A 15,055-nucleotide genomic window follows, 5' to 3' on the forward strand; every position below is an offset into this window, starting at 1 on the left:
CCCCGGGCTGCGGGAGGCTGGGGGAAACTGGGAGCACTGGGAAGGCACTGGGGGGGACGCTGCAGGGCTTGGGGGGGTACTGGGGGACACCGCGGGGGGAGAGGAGGGACGGAGGGAGGACGCACGGACAGGATGGGCAGGGGGACGGGGAGACGAACACAGACAAGCCTGTGGGTGGGGGGCACAGGGGGGCGTAGGCGGGGCAGCAGGTCGGGGGGACATGGGGGACCCTCAGGCCGTACGTGGCTATAGGGGATCCCCAGACTATAGGGGGCTATGGAGACCCCCCAGGCCATATGGGGCTGTAGGGGATCCCCAGACTATAGGGGGCTATGGAGACCCCCCAGGCCATATGGGGCTGTAGGGGATCCCCAGACTATAGGGGGCTATGGAGACCCCCCAGGCCATATGGGGCTGTAGGGGATCCCCAGACTATAGGGGGCTATGGAGACCCCCCAGGCCATATGGGGCTGTAGGGGATCCCCAGAGTACAGGGGGCTATGGAGACCCCCCAGGCCATATGGGGCTGTAGGGGATCCCCAGAGTACAGGGGGCTATGGAGACCCCCCAGGCCATATGGGGCTGTAGGGGATCCCCAGAGTATAGGGGGCTATGGAGACCCCCCAGGCCATATGTGGCTGTAGGGGATCCCCAGAGTACAGGGGGCTATGGAGACCCCCCAGGCCATATGGGGCTGTAGGGGATCCCCAGGCTCTTGGAGATGCCAGGGCCAAATGGCACCAGCTGGGGCGCCGGTGCTACGTGGCCATAGGGCCTATAGGGGATCCCCAGAATAGGGGGACCTATGGGGGCATATAGGGCGCCATAGGGAAGGCCTGTGTGGGACCCCAGCGCCACACGGGGCTGCAGGGGGTCCCAGCACACAAGGGACCCCCGGTTGTACGGGGCTACAGGGGCCCCGGGCCACCCCGCCCACGTGGCCGCCCGGGCCACGCCCCTCGCACGTGCCGGCCGGGGGCGGGGCCGCCGTAGCCGCTGTGCCCGCGCGCGGTGAGCTGCGCGCGCCGCCCCGGCCCGCACGTGCTGGGCCCGACCTCGAGGCGAGGCAGGGCGGGGGGGCGGGGCGGGGAGCGGCGGCGGGCACGTGACCCGGGGGGGTGGGGGGGCCTCACCCCCCCGGTGGGATCCCGGTGTTGGGGGGGCCTCACCCCCGGTGGGATCCCGGGGTTGGGGGGGCCTCACCCCCCCGGTGGGATCCCGGGGTTGGGGGGGGCCTCGCCTCCGGTGCGATCCCGGGGTTGGGGGGGGCCTCACCCCCCCGGTGGGATCCTGGTGTTGGGGGGGGCCTCGCCCCCCGGTGGGATCCCGGTGTTGGGGGGGCCTCGCCCCCGGTGCGATCCCGGGGTTGGGGGGGCCTCACCCCCCGGTGGGATCCTGGTGTTGGGGGGGGCCTCGCCCCCCGGTGCGATCCCAGTGTTGGGGGGGCCTCACCCCCCCGGTGGGATCCCGGTGTTGGGGGGGCCTCACCCCCCGGTGCGATCCCAGTGTTGGGGGGGCCTCACCCCCCGGTGGGATCCTGGTGTTGGGGGGGGGCCTCACCCCCCGGTGCGATCCCAGTGTTGGGGGGGCCTCACCCCCCGGTGGGATCCCGGTGTTGGGGGGGCCTCACCCCCCCGGTGGGATCCTGGTGTTGGGGGGGGCCTCGCCCCCCGGTGGGATCCCGGGGTTGGGGGGGGCCTCACCCCCGGTGCGATCCCGGGGTTGGGGCCTTCCCCCCCTGCCCCCCGGGGCAGCCCTGGGGTCCTCGTCCCCTCCTCGGTAGCCCCAGGCAGGGGGTGTTTGTGGGTACTTGGGGCCCCCCCGGCCCTGGGGTGTCGGGGCCGAGGGGGCGCCCCCGCCATCCCAGTCCCCCCGGCCCCACCTGCCTGCCCCGTCCCCCAGGCCCTGCCGTCCCCATGCCCCCGCGGCGCTCGGCCCGCATCCAGGGCGCCTCCTCCAGCTCCGGCTCCTCCGCCGGGCCGGGCGCCGGCTCCAGCCCTGCACCGGGGTCGGCCGGGGTGCAGAGCAGCTCCCCGCCGTCACCGCCGGCCCCCGACAGCCCGTGAGTGGGGGGCTCGGGGGGTGGAGGCCCAGCCAGCCCTCGGCTGTGCCCCACTGCCGTGCCGTCCCCGCAGGGACCTCGGCAGCGGTGACTCCGGCAGCGACTTCGAGGACACGCTGCGGCTGCGCAGCAAGCGGGGACCCCACCGAGCGCTGAGCCGCGGCCCCGTACGTCCTGCCCCCCGCTTCTGGCCGTGTTCCTCATCCTGGGGCTGCTCCGAATCTCTGCCGTGTCCCCCTCGCACCAGGTCGCAAAGCGTCCCCGGAGGAGGGAGCCCAGCGGGGATGGGAGCAGTCCGGCCACGAGCAACCCGGAGCAAAACACCCTCTTCGAGGCCATCAGGTCGGCCAAGATCGCCGTCGAGGTAACCCCACTCACGCAGAACCCTGGGGGGCCCCAGCCGGCTCGTGCAGGGGATGAAGGGACGCAGGGGGCCTCGTGCGTCTCAAGCGGGGGACGCGGGTGTCCCCAGCTGGCCGCTGTTCGATGCCAGCTCTCCTGTGCCCGCAGACGGTGGTGGATGACTGGCTGGAGACCTACAAGCAGGACCGGGAGACGGGGTTCCTGGAGCTCGTCAACTTTATCATCCGCTCCTGCGGCTGCAGAGGTGGGGGGGTCCCCGCCGGGTGCTCTGTCCCCTCTGCACTGCTGGTGGGGCCCCCCCACTCCAGGCCGGGGACCCCTGTTTTACTCCTGGCTGCCCCGGCAGGCGTGGTGACCCCGGAGATGTTCAGGCACTTGCAGAACTCGGAGATCATCCAGCAGCTGACGGAGAAGTTCGAGGAGGTGCCAGGCAGGCGGGGGGGGAGGTGGCAGCAGGGCTGGCGGGGGGCCCAGCTCACCCCGTCTCCTGCAGGACTCGGCCGAGTACCCGCTCTCGCTGGGCACCCAGCCCTGGCGCCGCTTCCGGGCCGGCTTCTGCGAGCTGGTGTCAGCGGTGGTGCGGCAGTGCCAGTACAGCGTTGTCTACGACGAGTTCCTGATGGACGCCCTCATCTCCCTGCTCACCGGCCTCTCTGACTCCCAGGTGCGGGCTTTCCGCCACACCAGCACTCTGGCAGGTAGGCAGCTCCCTGGGGGGACTCCCCGTGGGCTCCCCATGGGGGTCCCCGCTGCCACCACGCCGTCCTCCCAGCCATGAAGCTGATGACGGCGCTGGTGAACGTGGCGCTGGGCGTGAGCCTGCACCAGGAGAACAACCAGCGGCAGTACGAGGCCGAGCGGAGCAAGGGGCCCAGCCGCCGGGCCACCGACAAGCTGGAGGCACTGCTGGAGAAGCGCCGGGAGGTGAGCAGCGGCGGCGGGGGGCTGGGCGGCAATGGCGGGGGGCTGGGCCCCGCCTGAGCCCCACTGTGTCCCCCCAGCTCCAGGAGCAGCAGGAGGAGATCGAGAACATGATGAATGCCATCTTCAAGGGCGTCTTTGTGCACCGCTACAGGTCGGGGCTGGCCCGACAGCTTGGGAGCGGAAGGGGGTCTCGTGACTGGGGAGAAGGGACATGGAGTGTGGCATGGCTGGGCTGGGAGGGCAGGTGGGAGCGACGAGGGGATGGGGATGTGGCGCTGCTGGGGACCATGGTGCGAGCCCGGGCGTTGCCACACGCTGCAGAGACGTGGTGCCCGAGATCCGGGCCATCTGCATGGAGGAGCTGGGGATGTGGATGAGGAGCTATGCGGCCTCCTTCCTCACTGATGGCTACCTCAAGTACATCGGCTGGACCCTGCATGACAAGGTGGGCCAGGGATGGGGGGCCAGGGATGGGGGGCCAGGGATGGGGCACCAGGGGCCACGGGGCCGGCCCAGGGGTTCCGCTGACGGTCGCTGTCCCCGCAGCAGCGGGAGGTGCGCCTGCAGTGTGTGAAGGCGCTGCAGGGGCTGTACTGCTGCCGGGACACGGCCGCCCACATGGAGCTCTTCACCAGCCGCTTCAAGGTGAGCAGGCACCTGCGGGGGTCCCCCAGGTCCCTGCAGGGTGTCGGCAACCGCATCCCCCTCGCCAGACCCGCATGGTGTCCATGGTGCTTGACAAGGAGCCCGACGTGGCCGTGGAGGTGGTGAAGCTGCTGACGCTGATGCTGGAGTGAGCGCGGGGCCAGGGCTGGGGGGGACGTGGGGACGCGGGGTCCTCCAGTGAGAGTGGGGACAGATGATGGGCCCGGAGGGCACCCAGGGGATGGGGTCCTGAATGCAGGGCCCTGGGAACACAGCCCCGCAGCGAGAACAGGGACGGGGGAGAGGGGCTGGGGAACGGGAGGAGCAGGGACCCCCACCGTTCCTCGTGCACAGGAACATGGAGGAGGCGCTGACAGAGGAGGACTGCCAGAGCGTCTACCCTGTGGTCTACGTCTCCAGCCGGGCGCTGGCCTCCGCCGCCGGGCTTTTCCTCTACCGCAGGTGAGCGAGGGCCGGTGCCTGGCATGGCCCATCCCACGCCAGGGGCTGGTCCCCAGCCCACCCCTGCCTGGCACTGGAGCTGCTGCCGTCATCCAGCCACAGGCCCCGCAAAAAAGCCAAGCGTTTTCTGCTTGCCAAACCCTGACTCAGGCTCAGCTTCCTCCCTGCTCCACCATGGGGAGCGTCTGGCAGGCGACCGGCGGAGGCCGGCAGACAGGCTACCTTCGTCACGAGCTCATTAGCACCGTCCTTAACCGGAACGGGGACTGGGACGGCCGCATCCAGCCCCGGGGTCGCTGCAGGACAAGCGCGAGCCCAGCACGCGCTGGGTCAGCTGCCCGGCGTCCCAGCCGCGCATCCCGCTCGCGCGCTCGTGCTCTCGCGCCAGCTTTGGCGCGCTCGGCAGAGAGGGGGCCGGCGGCGCCGTGTTTATCTCGGCGCAGGCCTTGGCGGCTCTTGGCAGCGGCAGTGTTTGGGCTTGTCGTGGCCCTGTTCCCCCGCGCATCTGGGGCGGCAGCAGCTGCGTGTGGCGTCAGCCCGGGTCCTCCCTGTCGCCCGGGGCTCGGGGTTCGGGTGCCGCCCCAGGGTGGGGGCCGGGGGGGCCCCCGCGTCTGTGTCCCCTGGGCCTCTGGCCCCAGAGCAGGAGGTACATGGATTCCCCCATCTCTGTCCCCTGGGTTTCTGGTCCCTGCGTGTCCCCCAGCTCTGTCCCCAGGGTGGGGGGTACGTGGGACCCCTGTGTCCCTGTCCCTTGGGGCGCTGTCCCCTGTACATCCCGCTCAGGTCCTTGGGATCCCCATGCCTGTGTCCCCCCGGAGCTCTGTCCCCCTCGCACCCAGCAGGGGCACACGGGACCTCCGCCTGACCCTGCGCACATGTCCCCAGGCTGCTGGACCCCCAGCGAGAGGTGGGCAGGGAGCCTTCTCGTGATGGGGACAACAGGACCTTCTTCCGGCTGCTTCTGGCCTTCTTCATTGAGAGCGAGGTGAGAGCGGCCGCGGGGGGCCCGGGAGAGCAGGGGGGCCCTGCGCACCGTGACGGTCCCCCGTCCCCCGTCCCCAGCTCCACGAGCACGCAGCCTACTTGGTGGACAGCCTGTGGGACTGCGCTGGGCCCCGGCTGAGGGACTGGGAGACCATCAGCGCTTTGCTGCTGGAGGAGTCGCCCACCGAGGGTACAGCACTACTGGGAGACACTGGAACGTGCTGGGACATCACAGAGGAGTCACTGGGAAACACTGGGATATACTGGGATGTCACTGGGAGACACTGGGATATGCTGGGACGTTACTGGGACCAAGTAGGCTACATTGGAACACCCTGGGACACCGTTGAGGTATACAGGCCCATTGCTGCGATGCACTGGGAGATGCTGGGATGACTAGGGTGTACTGAGAGATCACAGGGAGGCACCAGGATGCTGTTGCAATGCACTGGGATATACTGGGACATCACTGGAAGACACTGGGGTTGCTGTGGGACATCCCTAGGAGATGTTGGGACGCTGCTGGGAGATGCTGGGGTGTGATGGGGTGGCACTGGGGCATCACTGGAACACACGGGGACATGCTGGGATGTCACTGGGTTGTGCTGCAACATTGTGGGGGCGCTGGTGGGTGGCTGGGGGACATACTGGGATTTGTTGGTATGCCCTGGGACCCCCTGGCACAGCAGAGGGGGTGCCAGGCCGCCCCCCAGCCCTCCCATTCCTCCCCCCAGGCCTGGCAGACCGGCAGGAGAAGGCACTGGTGGAGATCCTGGCGGCCAGTGTGGTCCAGGCGGCCGAGGGGCAGCCCCCGGTGGGCCGCGGCTCAGCCAAGAAGGTAACGGGGCTGGGGAGGGGGCTGGGGAGGGGGTGGGGGTCCCCCTCGGGCCGCCCTGAGCCCCCACTCTGCCCCCAGCCCTCGGCCCGGGAGCGCAAGGCGCAGGTGGAGGAGAGAACCCGGCTCACCCACTGCCTCATCCCGGCCCTGCCCCAGCTGCTGGCCAAGGTGAGGGGGGTGGGGACCCCCCGCCGCTGCCAGGGGCCTGGGGGGTCGGCACTGACACCCCCCCGCCCCCCCCAGTTCTCGGCTGACGCTGAGAAGGCGGCTCCGCTCCTGGAGGTGCTGCGCTGCTTCGACCTCAGCATCTACTGCACCGGGCGGCTGGAGAAGGTGCTGCCCCCTTGCCCCTCAGGCAGGATCCGGCCCCCGGGGCTGGGGCAGAGCTGCTCTGACCCTGGGAAACGGGGCTGTGGGGACGGGATGCCGCTGAGTCCCCTGGGTGTCCCCTTCGGGATGCTCTGCGTCCCTCTCCCCATTGGGAGGCTGTGTGCCCTGTGCCCCCCAGTAAGGGGCTGTCCCTGTTCCCCCGGGGGGCCCGCGGCTGTCCTCATCCTCCCCGGGGAGCCGTACATCCCTGCGGGAGGCTGCAAGTCCCTCGTCCCCATGGGAGGCCCCGTGTCCCCCAATCCCTCCTGCAGCCCCCTCTCCCTGCAGCACTTGGAGCTGGTGCTGGGGCAGCTGCAGGAGGTGGTGGAGAAGCATGTGGGGCAGGCAGTGCTGGAGGCTGCGTCCCACGCGCTCCACGCGCTCTGCAACCCTGAGCTCGCCCTGCACGGCCGTGGGGACCTGGTGCGCAGCCGCCTCGCTGACCAGCTGGCCGACAAGTTCCACCAGGAGGTCACCGAGCTGCTCCAGGTAGAGGGGATGAGAGAGGGACCCTGAGGCTGGAATGGGGCTGGGGACTGCTGGGAACAGGGCAGGGACCTGAAGATCAGGACATGGACCTGGAGCCTGGAACGGAGCTCGGGCCACCCCAGGGTAGGGACTCAGACTCCAGGACAGGGCTGGGGACAGGAGAGGGACCAGGACCTGTAGGGACAGCGGTGGCCCGGGCAGGGATGGGGCATTGGTGGGGAAGAGCTGGTCCGAGGGGTGCTGGGTGGGGGAACCAGCAAGGGACCGCAGGGAGCAGGGTGTCCCCAGCCTGGCATGGGTCCTGGACCCCGCGCGGAGTGTCCCCAGCCCTGCGTGGGGTGTCCCCAACCCCGGGCCCTGCCCAGGCCTCGTCCCTGGACGAGGAGGAGGTGTACAGCATGGCGGCCACACTGAAGAGGATCTCTGTCCTGTTCAAGTGAGTGTGGAGCCGTGGGGCCACACCGCCCCTCTGCCCACGTCCCCAGGGGTCCCCCAGCACCCTTGTCCCGCTCCACCTGCCTCCCTTGTTCCCTGTCCCATGGCCTCCTGTCCCTCTGCCCGGTGTGTCCCTGACACCCCGTCTCCTGCCCCGTGTGCTCTTCTCCATCTGCCTGTGCAGTGGTGTCCCATGTCCCGGTGTCCCGTCCCTTGCCCTCTGTGTCCCCTGCCCCATGTGCTCCCCGTCTGTCTGTCCCCCAGCATCCTGTCCCCTGCCCCACGTCTCCCCTCACCCTGCTGATGCCACTCTGTCCCTGCAGCGCCCATGACCTGACACCCTGGCAGCTCTTCAAGCCCTGCGCCCAGCTCCTGCAGCGCGCTGTGGACACAGGCGAGGTGCCCCCGCAGGTACCACCACGGTGGCGACACGGCAGGGACGTGGTGGGGCTCCTCAGCGCCAGGGCCATCCCTTGCCCGCATCCGCCCCCCCAGGTCCTTGTCCCTGCCATCGCCTGCCTCCATTTCCACATCCTCTGGGAGCTCTCTCACCTGCCCAGCACCAGTGTCCCTCAGGTGAGCGGGTGGCACAGGAGTGGCTTCAAGGGCAACTTGGGGCAGCCCCCGTGTCCCTAAAGGCCATGGCGTCCCCCTGCCAGGAGCAGCTGCAGAGCCTGAAGACCAGAGTCACCTCCTTCTGCTCGCTGTGCCAAAGCTGCCTGTCTGACGTGGACGCCGGCGTCCGGGAGCAGGTACGCAGGGGCTGGGGGGATGCGGTGGGGCGGCGGGGCCGGGCCTGGCGCTGAGCCCCTCCTCGTGTCCTCAGGCCTTTGTGGTGCTCAGCGACCTGCTGCTGGTGTTCGGGCCCCAGCTGCCGCGGGATGGGCGGGAGGCGCTGGCCCCACTGGTGCTGCTGCCCGACGCAGGGCTGCAGTCCCAGCTGGCCGCCTTCCTCATGGACCATGTCTTCCACCACGCCTGCAGTCACGAGGAGCTCTCGGCCACAGGTGCGTCCCCTCCGCGCATCCCAGGGTTGTCCCCTGGGATGCCCGTCCCCACACCGTCCCCTCCTGTCTCTGCAGAGGACAGCGAGAGCCACATCGAGGAGCTGCACCAACGCCGGGTGCTCCTGGCCGGCTTCTGCAAACTCATCATCTACGACGTGCTGGAGCTCAGCGCCGCCTCCGACGTCTTCAAGCACTACGCCAAGGTGGGGGGCGCGCAGAAGGGCTGTCCTGCTGTCCTGGCAATGGCTTGGGGTCATCGGGCCCTGTCACCTCCTCCCCAGTTTTACAGCGACTACGGGGACATCATCAAAGAGACGCTGAACTGCACCCGGCAGATCGACCGGCAGGGGTGGGCTCGCACCCTGCTGCTTAGCTTGCAGCAGGTACAGCGCCGGCTGGGGGGCTCTGGGGGTCCCTGGGGTTGTCCAGGAGGCTCTGAGGGTCTCTGGGGAATCTGGGAGGTCTCCCAGGGAGTCTAGGGGTCTTTGGGGTGCTCTAGGGAGGTCAGGGAGGCTCCAGGAGATGTGGATGGGGTTTGGGGGGATGTCTCTGGAGGGGTCCAGGGGTCCAGGAGGCTTTAGGGGGGGAAGTCTGGGAGACTCTAGAGGGGTGGGGAACCGGTGAGCGAGGGCCAGGGGGCACTGGGTGGGCGTGGGGGGGACCGGGGCTGCTGGGGCTCATGTGGTGGGCACTGGAGAAGGACCAGGGTGGACACTGGAAGCTTGGGGGCTCCAGGGAGGTCTGGGGGTCTCCAGGCGGGTCTGGGGGTCTCCAAGGGGTCCCACACTGACCTTCTGCCCTTGTGCAGCTGATGACGGAGCTGCTGCTGCAGCAGGGCCCTGAGATCCGGGCGGCTGAGGCTTTCCTGGAGATCCGGGACCTGGCGCGGCGTTTCTCCCTCTTCTTCAGCCTCCACCAGCTCCGCAACCGCCCGGCACTGCTCAGCATGCACAAGTGCGAGGGGCTAGGGGGCTGGGGGGGCCGGGGGACCGGGCTGGGGCTCAGCCTGCCCCCTCATCCCTCTGCCCCGGCCAGGGAGGGGATCCAGTTCGCCTTCCAGGAGCCTCCGGGCCCTGGGCCGGGGCTGCCGCCCCTCAACCTGCCCTTCCTGGAGGTGCTGAGTGAGTTCTCACCCCGGCTGCTGCGCCCCGACAAGGCCCTGCTGTGAGTGGGGGAGCATGGGTTCCTGGGGGGGGTCCCATTTGGGTCCCCAGGGGCCATGTGGGGTCCCCAGCGGGGTCCTCAAGGTCCACGTAGGATCCTCGGGGTCAATGTTGGGTCCCCCAGGGACGTGTGGGGTCTCCAGGGGCCACGCGGTGTCCCCCAGCACCCCACGGGTTCCTGGTGCCACGTCACCCACGTGTCTCCCCGTCCCCCCCCAGCCTGGCCTACCTGGAGAAGATGTGCCAGGAGCGGCAGTGGCTGGCGCCGCGGGATGCGCCATGGCCATCCCTTGTCACCTACCGCAACTCCCTGCAGACGCAGGAGGAGGGGGGCTCAGTGAGCAGCCGCAGCTCAGCCCCCCGCCTGCGCCCCCTGCCCGGTTCCGCTGCCAAGAGACCCCGCCTGGACGGTGAGGCAGGGGCTGAGCCCCGGGGAACCCCATGTCCTGGGGGCTGCACCACCCCCAGCACGCAGGCTGGGCTGGGCAGGGCTGGGGGGGCTCGTCCCGCTCCGTCCCTCGCTGGGGGGGCCCTGGCCGGAGGCTGGGGCCAGTCTGAGGCTCCCCAGCACAGAGCCAGGGTCGCTGCGGGGCGGGGAGCTGAGAGGTGGCAAAGGGGGGCTCGTGTCGGCACCATCACCTGAGCCGGACTGTGCTTGGGAGGGGACGGGGCTGGGTCTGGGGACGGGGACAAGGACGGGGCTCAAGAACAGGGACAGGGTCTGGGGACGGGGACAAGGACGGGGCTCAAGAATGGGGACAGGGTCTGGGGACGGGGACAAGGACGGGGCTCAAGAATGGGGACAGGGTCTGGGGACGGGGACAAGGACGGGGCTCAAGAATGGGGACAGGGTGTGGGGACGGGGACAGGGCTTGGGGACAGGGATCGGGCGTGGGGATGGGGCAGGGGTCCCCGTGCTCAGCCCCCTCCCACAGCCCCCCTGGAGCACCCCAGCTCCAGCCCATGGCCGAGCAGCCGCCTCCCCAGCCCAGCCCTGACCTCCACCGTGCTGCGAGGTGGCCCCCGGCCCCCCCTGCCCTGGCCACCAGCACAGGACCCCGGCTCCGACCCCAGCCTCCTGCAGAGGTGAGTGGCTGGGGGCGAGCCCCCCCCAGACCGGGTGCCCCCCTGCCCAGGGCCCCCCCTCATTCCCCATCCTCTCCTCCCTACAGCAGCTCGCTATCCCGCCGGCGCAGCAGGATGAACCGGTGAGCGAGGGCCAGGGGGCACTGGGTGGGCGTGGGGGGGACCGGGGCTGCTGGGGCTCACGTGGTGGGCACTCAGAAGGACCAGGGTGGACACTGGGGCTGCGGGGGGAGAGTCTGGGGGGGTGCCCTCCATCCTGCACCTCCCTCCCTCCCCTCTCCCCCAGGCTCAGCCTGATGGTGGAGGAGAAGGAGGAGGAGAAAGAGGAGGTGACAATTGAAGAGGAGAGCCATGAGGAGAACACCCCAGAGCAGGACAGGGTGAGGCCACCCCCCAAGGGCCCCCCCAGCCTGCTGCGCCTGCAGGGGTGCAGCTGGCGGTGCCCTGGGGTGCCCCCCCCAGCCCCAACCTGCCCCCCCCCAGACTCTGCTGGCCTCCCAGGACCGGCTCCGGGACCTCTTCGACTCCACCATCCTGGGCATCGAGGTGAGCTGGGGGGAATGCACGGGGTCCCCGGGGAAGAGGGACCCCAAAGGAGAGCCTTCCCCCCCACTTTGGGGGGGGTCTCACAGGACCCCTCTCCCCACAGGATGCCTGAGCGAGGGAGCCCTGCGGGCGCGGAGCAGTTTGGTGCCTGTTTATTGTTGTTACAAGCCCGGATCTGGGGGAGCCCGGCTCCCTGGGCCCTGTTTGGTGACGGTTAATAAATACTTGGTTGACACCGGCATCGGGGCGCAGGTTCCTCTTTCGGGGGCGCAGGTCCCCAGTGTCAGGGCGTGGGTTCCTGGTGCCGGGGGTCCGCAGGGCGCGGGACCCCCTCAGAGGCGCAGCACGTAGGAGTCGCTGTGGGTGAGGTAGCGGACCCAGCGGTGGGGGGGCCCAGCCGGCCCCGGCAGCCGCACGAAGCGGACGTGCAGCCCCGAGCAGGTGTGCGCGGGCAGCTCGAAGGCCAGGTTGGCCGGGCCCAGCTCCAGCAGCGACGCGCGGCTCAGCCCCGGCACCTCCAGCTGCGGGGAGGACGCAGCGATACCAGGGACGGCACGGGATGCCGGCTTCCCGCCCCGGGCCCCACGGCTGCCCCCTCCAAAGGGGACGTGGGTCCCTGCCCAGCCCCAGGCCCCACAGCCACCCCCGCAAGAGGGACAGGTACCCAAAGGCTCCCCAAGGAGGGGGGGGACAGGTCCCTGCCTGGCCCCCCCCACCCCTCAGCCCCCCCGCCCTCACCTTGAAGAGCGCAGAGAGCTGTGATCCCCCCTGGCAGCGCGGGATGTCCCAGCGGATGGACTTGGTGCTGGGCTGCAGCTCGGCCGTCTGCTCGGGGCTGCTCAGCTCCTGTGCCAGGCTGGGGGGGCACAGGGGGGCGTGAGGGGGTGACAAGGCGGGGGACAGCCCCCAGACCCCCAAATGCCGGCACCCACCTGCTCACTCCCTTGGGCACGGGCAGCTGCAGGCGGACGTTGAGGGCTTGGCTGGAATTTGGGGTGGGGGGGTCAGGGGTCGGGCTCCGCCGCGGCCCCCCGGCCCCCCTGGCCACCTACCTCTTTGGGGGCAGGTCACAGCGGAGCTTCAGGTACAGCCGGAGCCTGCAGGGAAACAGGGATGGTCAGAATTGGGGTCACCCCCCCAGGGATGGTCAGAATGGGGGCGACACCCCCAGCCCCCCCCTCACCTTCCCGTGGGGTCCTGGTCCACGGTGGGGAAGAGGCGGAAGGGCAGAGGCGAGGGGATGTCGTCCGCCAGCTGGTACTGCATGAGTGTGAGCTGGGGGAGACGGGGCTCAGGGGGGGCTGTGGCAGCCCCCCCACGTCCCCCGGTGTCCCCAGTGTCCCCCGGTGTCCCTCACCTCCCCCTGGCCCGGGGTGACCTTCAGGACCCTCCCGCTCTCAAACTCGTCCAGCTTGACTGAGCTGTGGAAGGCGCATTCGTCCACCCTGACGGCTGTGCCGTAGCCTAGGGGGGCAGAGAACGGTGCTACGGGGTGGTGGGAGGCAAAGCAGGGGGTAGGGGGGTGCTGGGGGGCAGCCAGGAGGGTATTTGGGGGTGCTGGGGGGGCTCACCCCGCAGCTCCGACTTGCCCACGCAGAACTCCTCCGTCAGCCCGATGCGCATCTCTGCGGGGACAGGGATGGCGTGGGGTCGCGCCGGGGGACGGCCCTGGCTGTCCCCAGGCCCTGGTGCCCCAGCCCTGGCCCCCCCTTACCCACGCAGCTGGGCAGGTAGCACTTGAGGCGGATTTCCCCCTGGACGTCCACCTTCATGGGCGTCCCCTGGGGAGAGGAGACGTGGGCTGAGCTGGGAAGGGCGGGGGGGGGATGAGACTTCAGGGGAACAGGGGGGTCCCGGGGGCGGGGCAGAGCCAAAGCACCCAGGGGACATGGGGTGATGCTTTGGGGACACACGGGGGGGGCACAGGGCCCCCATCCCCACTCACATTGGCGGCGATGACCACCGTCAGCCTCTCCACCACATCCACGAAAAGCTCATTCCTGGCGCCCTGTAGCCAGAAAGCAGGGGTCAAGGCTGGGGGGGGGGACAACAGGGGGACACAGGGACATTGGGGGGGGGTCCTACCTGCTCCCCCCGGGGCGGCAGCACGGGGCGGCTGGCAGCCGAGCTTGGGGCCACCCTGCTCTGCTGCGTCTCGGCGCCGAACTGCAACGACACGGCGGGGGACGCAGGGTTTGGGCGCCCCGGCCGGGCTGAGGGGGCTGGGGGGGGCGTTGGGGTGTCCCTGGGTCCTCACCAGCCCGATGGAGCCCAGGTCGAGGAGGCTGAAGGGTTTGGTGGCCACGGGCTCTGTGTGCATGAAGTTGCGCAGCACCTCGGGCGCTGTGGTCTGGACGTAGCCATAGTCCTGGGGGGGCGGAGGGGGCTGTCACCCCCCCGAAGCTGTCCCGTGTGGCCCCTGGAGTGTCCTCTGCCCCCCCCCAGAACTGTCCCCTGTCCCCCTCCCTCTAGGGTGTCCCAACTGGGCGTTCCGGCGTGGTCCCCGTCACCCCCTTGGGCCACCCCCAGGCCCAAGGGGGTCCCCGCCATCCCAAGGGGTGTCCCCACCCCCATGAGGTGTCCCCAGCACCTCCCCCGCGTGTCCCCAGCACCTCCCCCGCGTGTCCCCAGCTCCCCCCGGCAACGTCCCCACCAGCATCTCATCCAGCAGCTCGTAGATGAGGGCGAAGTTGAGGCTGACGTTCTTCTCGCTGAGGGGCCCGCAGAAGTCCCGCAGCAGCGTCACCAGCCTGTGGCAGGACCCGCGGCCATCAGGGGGTCCCCAGCTCCCCCCGCTGCCCCCCCCAGCCCCCCCGGCCCCTCATACCTGTCGAGGAACTCCACCAGGGTGAAGGGTGATGCGTCCGGCGTCGTGGTGGCCACGAAGTAGAGCCCTGCGTGCCGCACGTGGACAAAGTGCCGGCCCTCGTGTGCCTGGGGGGGGAAGCAGAGCTGTGACCCCCCGCGGGACCCCCACGGAGCCCCCCGTCTCCCCCTCAGCCCCCCTTACCATGAAGACGGGGGCCTGGTCCCCCGGCAGCGAGGTGATCCTGCGGTAGAAGGCGTCAGCGAGGTCCGTGCTGGTGCCGCAGGTCTCCCCGCGGACTGGGGGGGGGTTAAGGAGAATGGGGGGGGACACGGGGGGGCCCTGGGGAGCCCCCCAAGCGGGGGGACCCGCGGGGGTGCAGGGGGCGGAGGATACAGTCCTTGTGGATGAGCCGGTCGCCCTTGGAGGAGAGGATGAAGATCTGGGACAGCATCGCCGGGCTGGCGGGATGGGGAGGGGTCGGCCTGGGCCCCCCAGGGCCCCGCACCCCGCCGAGCTCCGCGCACCCCCAGGCCGCCTGCCCGAGACCCCCCGCCCCAGAGTCCCCAGCGCCCCCCCCCCCGGCCCCTGAGCCCCCCGGCCCCGCGCCCCAAGATCCCCCCCACCCTCCCCCGGGGCTCGGCACCCCCCAAGCCGCCCCCGGCTCCGCGTCCCCCGCCAGGCCGCCGCCCCAGCGCCCCCCCGGCCGCCCCGGCCGCGGCCCCTTTAAGAGGGGGCGGGCCCAGGGCCCCGCCGGGACCCCCGAACCTGCGCGGGGTGACGGCGCCTGGCGGGTGGCGGTCACATGACACCGCCGACAGGGGCGCGGGCCGGCGCGCCCCGCTATTGGCCGGCGGCGCGAAGGCGTGGCCTGCG

At 70.6% G+C, this 15,055-nt stretch overlaps 2 protein-coding genes across 4 annotated transcripts; one reads left to right on the plus strand and one right to left on the minus strand.

The window, feature by feature from the left end:
• Positions 1 to 1,916: 1,916 nt before the first annotated feature.
• STAG3 (STAG3 cohesin complex component) lies at positions 1,917 to 11,485 on the plus strand (the record flags this gene model as incomplete). The annotated part of the gene is made up of 33 exons (XM_082334501.1): positions 1,917 to 2,062; positions 2,136 to 2,229; positions 2,310 to 2,426; positions 2,573 to 2,669; positions 2,772 to 2,848; positions 2,919 to 3,123; positions 3,198 to 3,349; positions 3,427 to 3,500; positions 3,671 to 3,794; positions 3,896 to 3,994; positions 4,063 to 4,142; positions 4,349 to 4,456; positions 5,342 to 5,441; positions 5,519 to 5,630; positions 6,175 to 6,278; positions 6,357 to 6,446; positions 6,522 to 6,611; positions 6,936 to 7,136; positions 7,490 to 7,572; positions 7,895 to 7,982; positions 8,067 to 8,147; positions 8,231 to 8,323; positions 8,398 to 8,578; positions 8,654 to 8,781; positions 8,860 to 8,961; positions 9,387 to 9,532; positions 9,614 to 9,742; positions 9,961 to 10,151; positions 10,677 to 10,827; positions 10,914 to 10,949; positions 11,114 to 11,207; positions 11,311 to 11,373; positions 11,477 to 11,485. The coding sequence occupies 33 exons, from the start codon at positions 1,917 to 1,919 to the stop codon at positions 11,483 to 11,485; spliced, it is 3,645 nt and encodes a 1,214-aa protein (XP_082190627.1).
• A 41-nt stretch (positions 11,486 to 11,526) lies between these two features.
• Positions 11,527 to 15,032, minus strand: AP4M1 (adaptor related protein complex 4 subunit mu 1). Of its 3 annotated transcripts, XM_082334486.1 has the most exons (16): positions 14,948 to 15,032; positions 14,576 to 14,640; positions 14,384 to 14,478; positions 14,201 to 14,307; positions 14,027 to 14,123; positions 13,631 to 13,741; positions 13,459 to 13,539; positions 13,319 to 13,381; positions 13,088 to 13,154; positions 12,945 to 12,998; positions 12,731 to 12,837; positions 12,557 to 12,648; positions 12,426 to 12,470; positions 12,306 to 12,356; positions 12,112 to 12,229; positions 11,527 to 11,894 (listed from the first exon to the last, which is right to left on the minus strand). In XM_082334486.1, exons 2-16 carry the CDS (start codon positions 14,631 to 14,633, stop codon positions 11,706 to 11,708), a joined length of 1,335 nt encoding a protein of 444 aa, XP_082190612.1. In that variant the 5' UTR covers positions 14,634 to 14,640; positions 14,948 to 15,032; the 3' UTR covers positions 11,527 to 11,705. The 3 variants fall into 3 exon arrangements, with proteins under 3 accessions (XP_082190612.1, XP_082190613.1, XP_082190614.1); XM_082334487.1 differs by lacking the exon at positions 14,948 to 15,032 and having other exon boundaries at positions 12,112 to 12,208; positions 14,576 to 14,727; XM_082334488.1 differs by lacking the exons at positions 12,306 to 12,356; positions 14,948 to 15,032 and having other exon boundaries at positions 14,576 to 14,727.
• Positions 15,033 to 15,055: the final 23 nt, after the last annotated feature.

This window comes from Platalea leucorodia, assembly GCF_965183815.1.
Source record: "Platalea leucorodia genome assembly, chromosome: 35".
Classification (NCBI taxonomy): Eukaryota; Metazoa; Chordata; class Aves; order Pelecaniformes; family Threskiornithidae; genus Platalea; species Platalea leucorodia.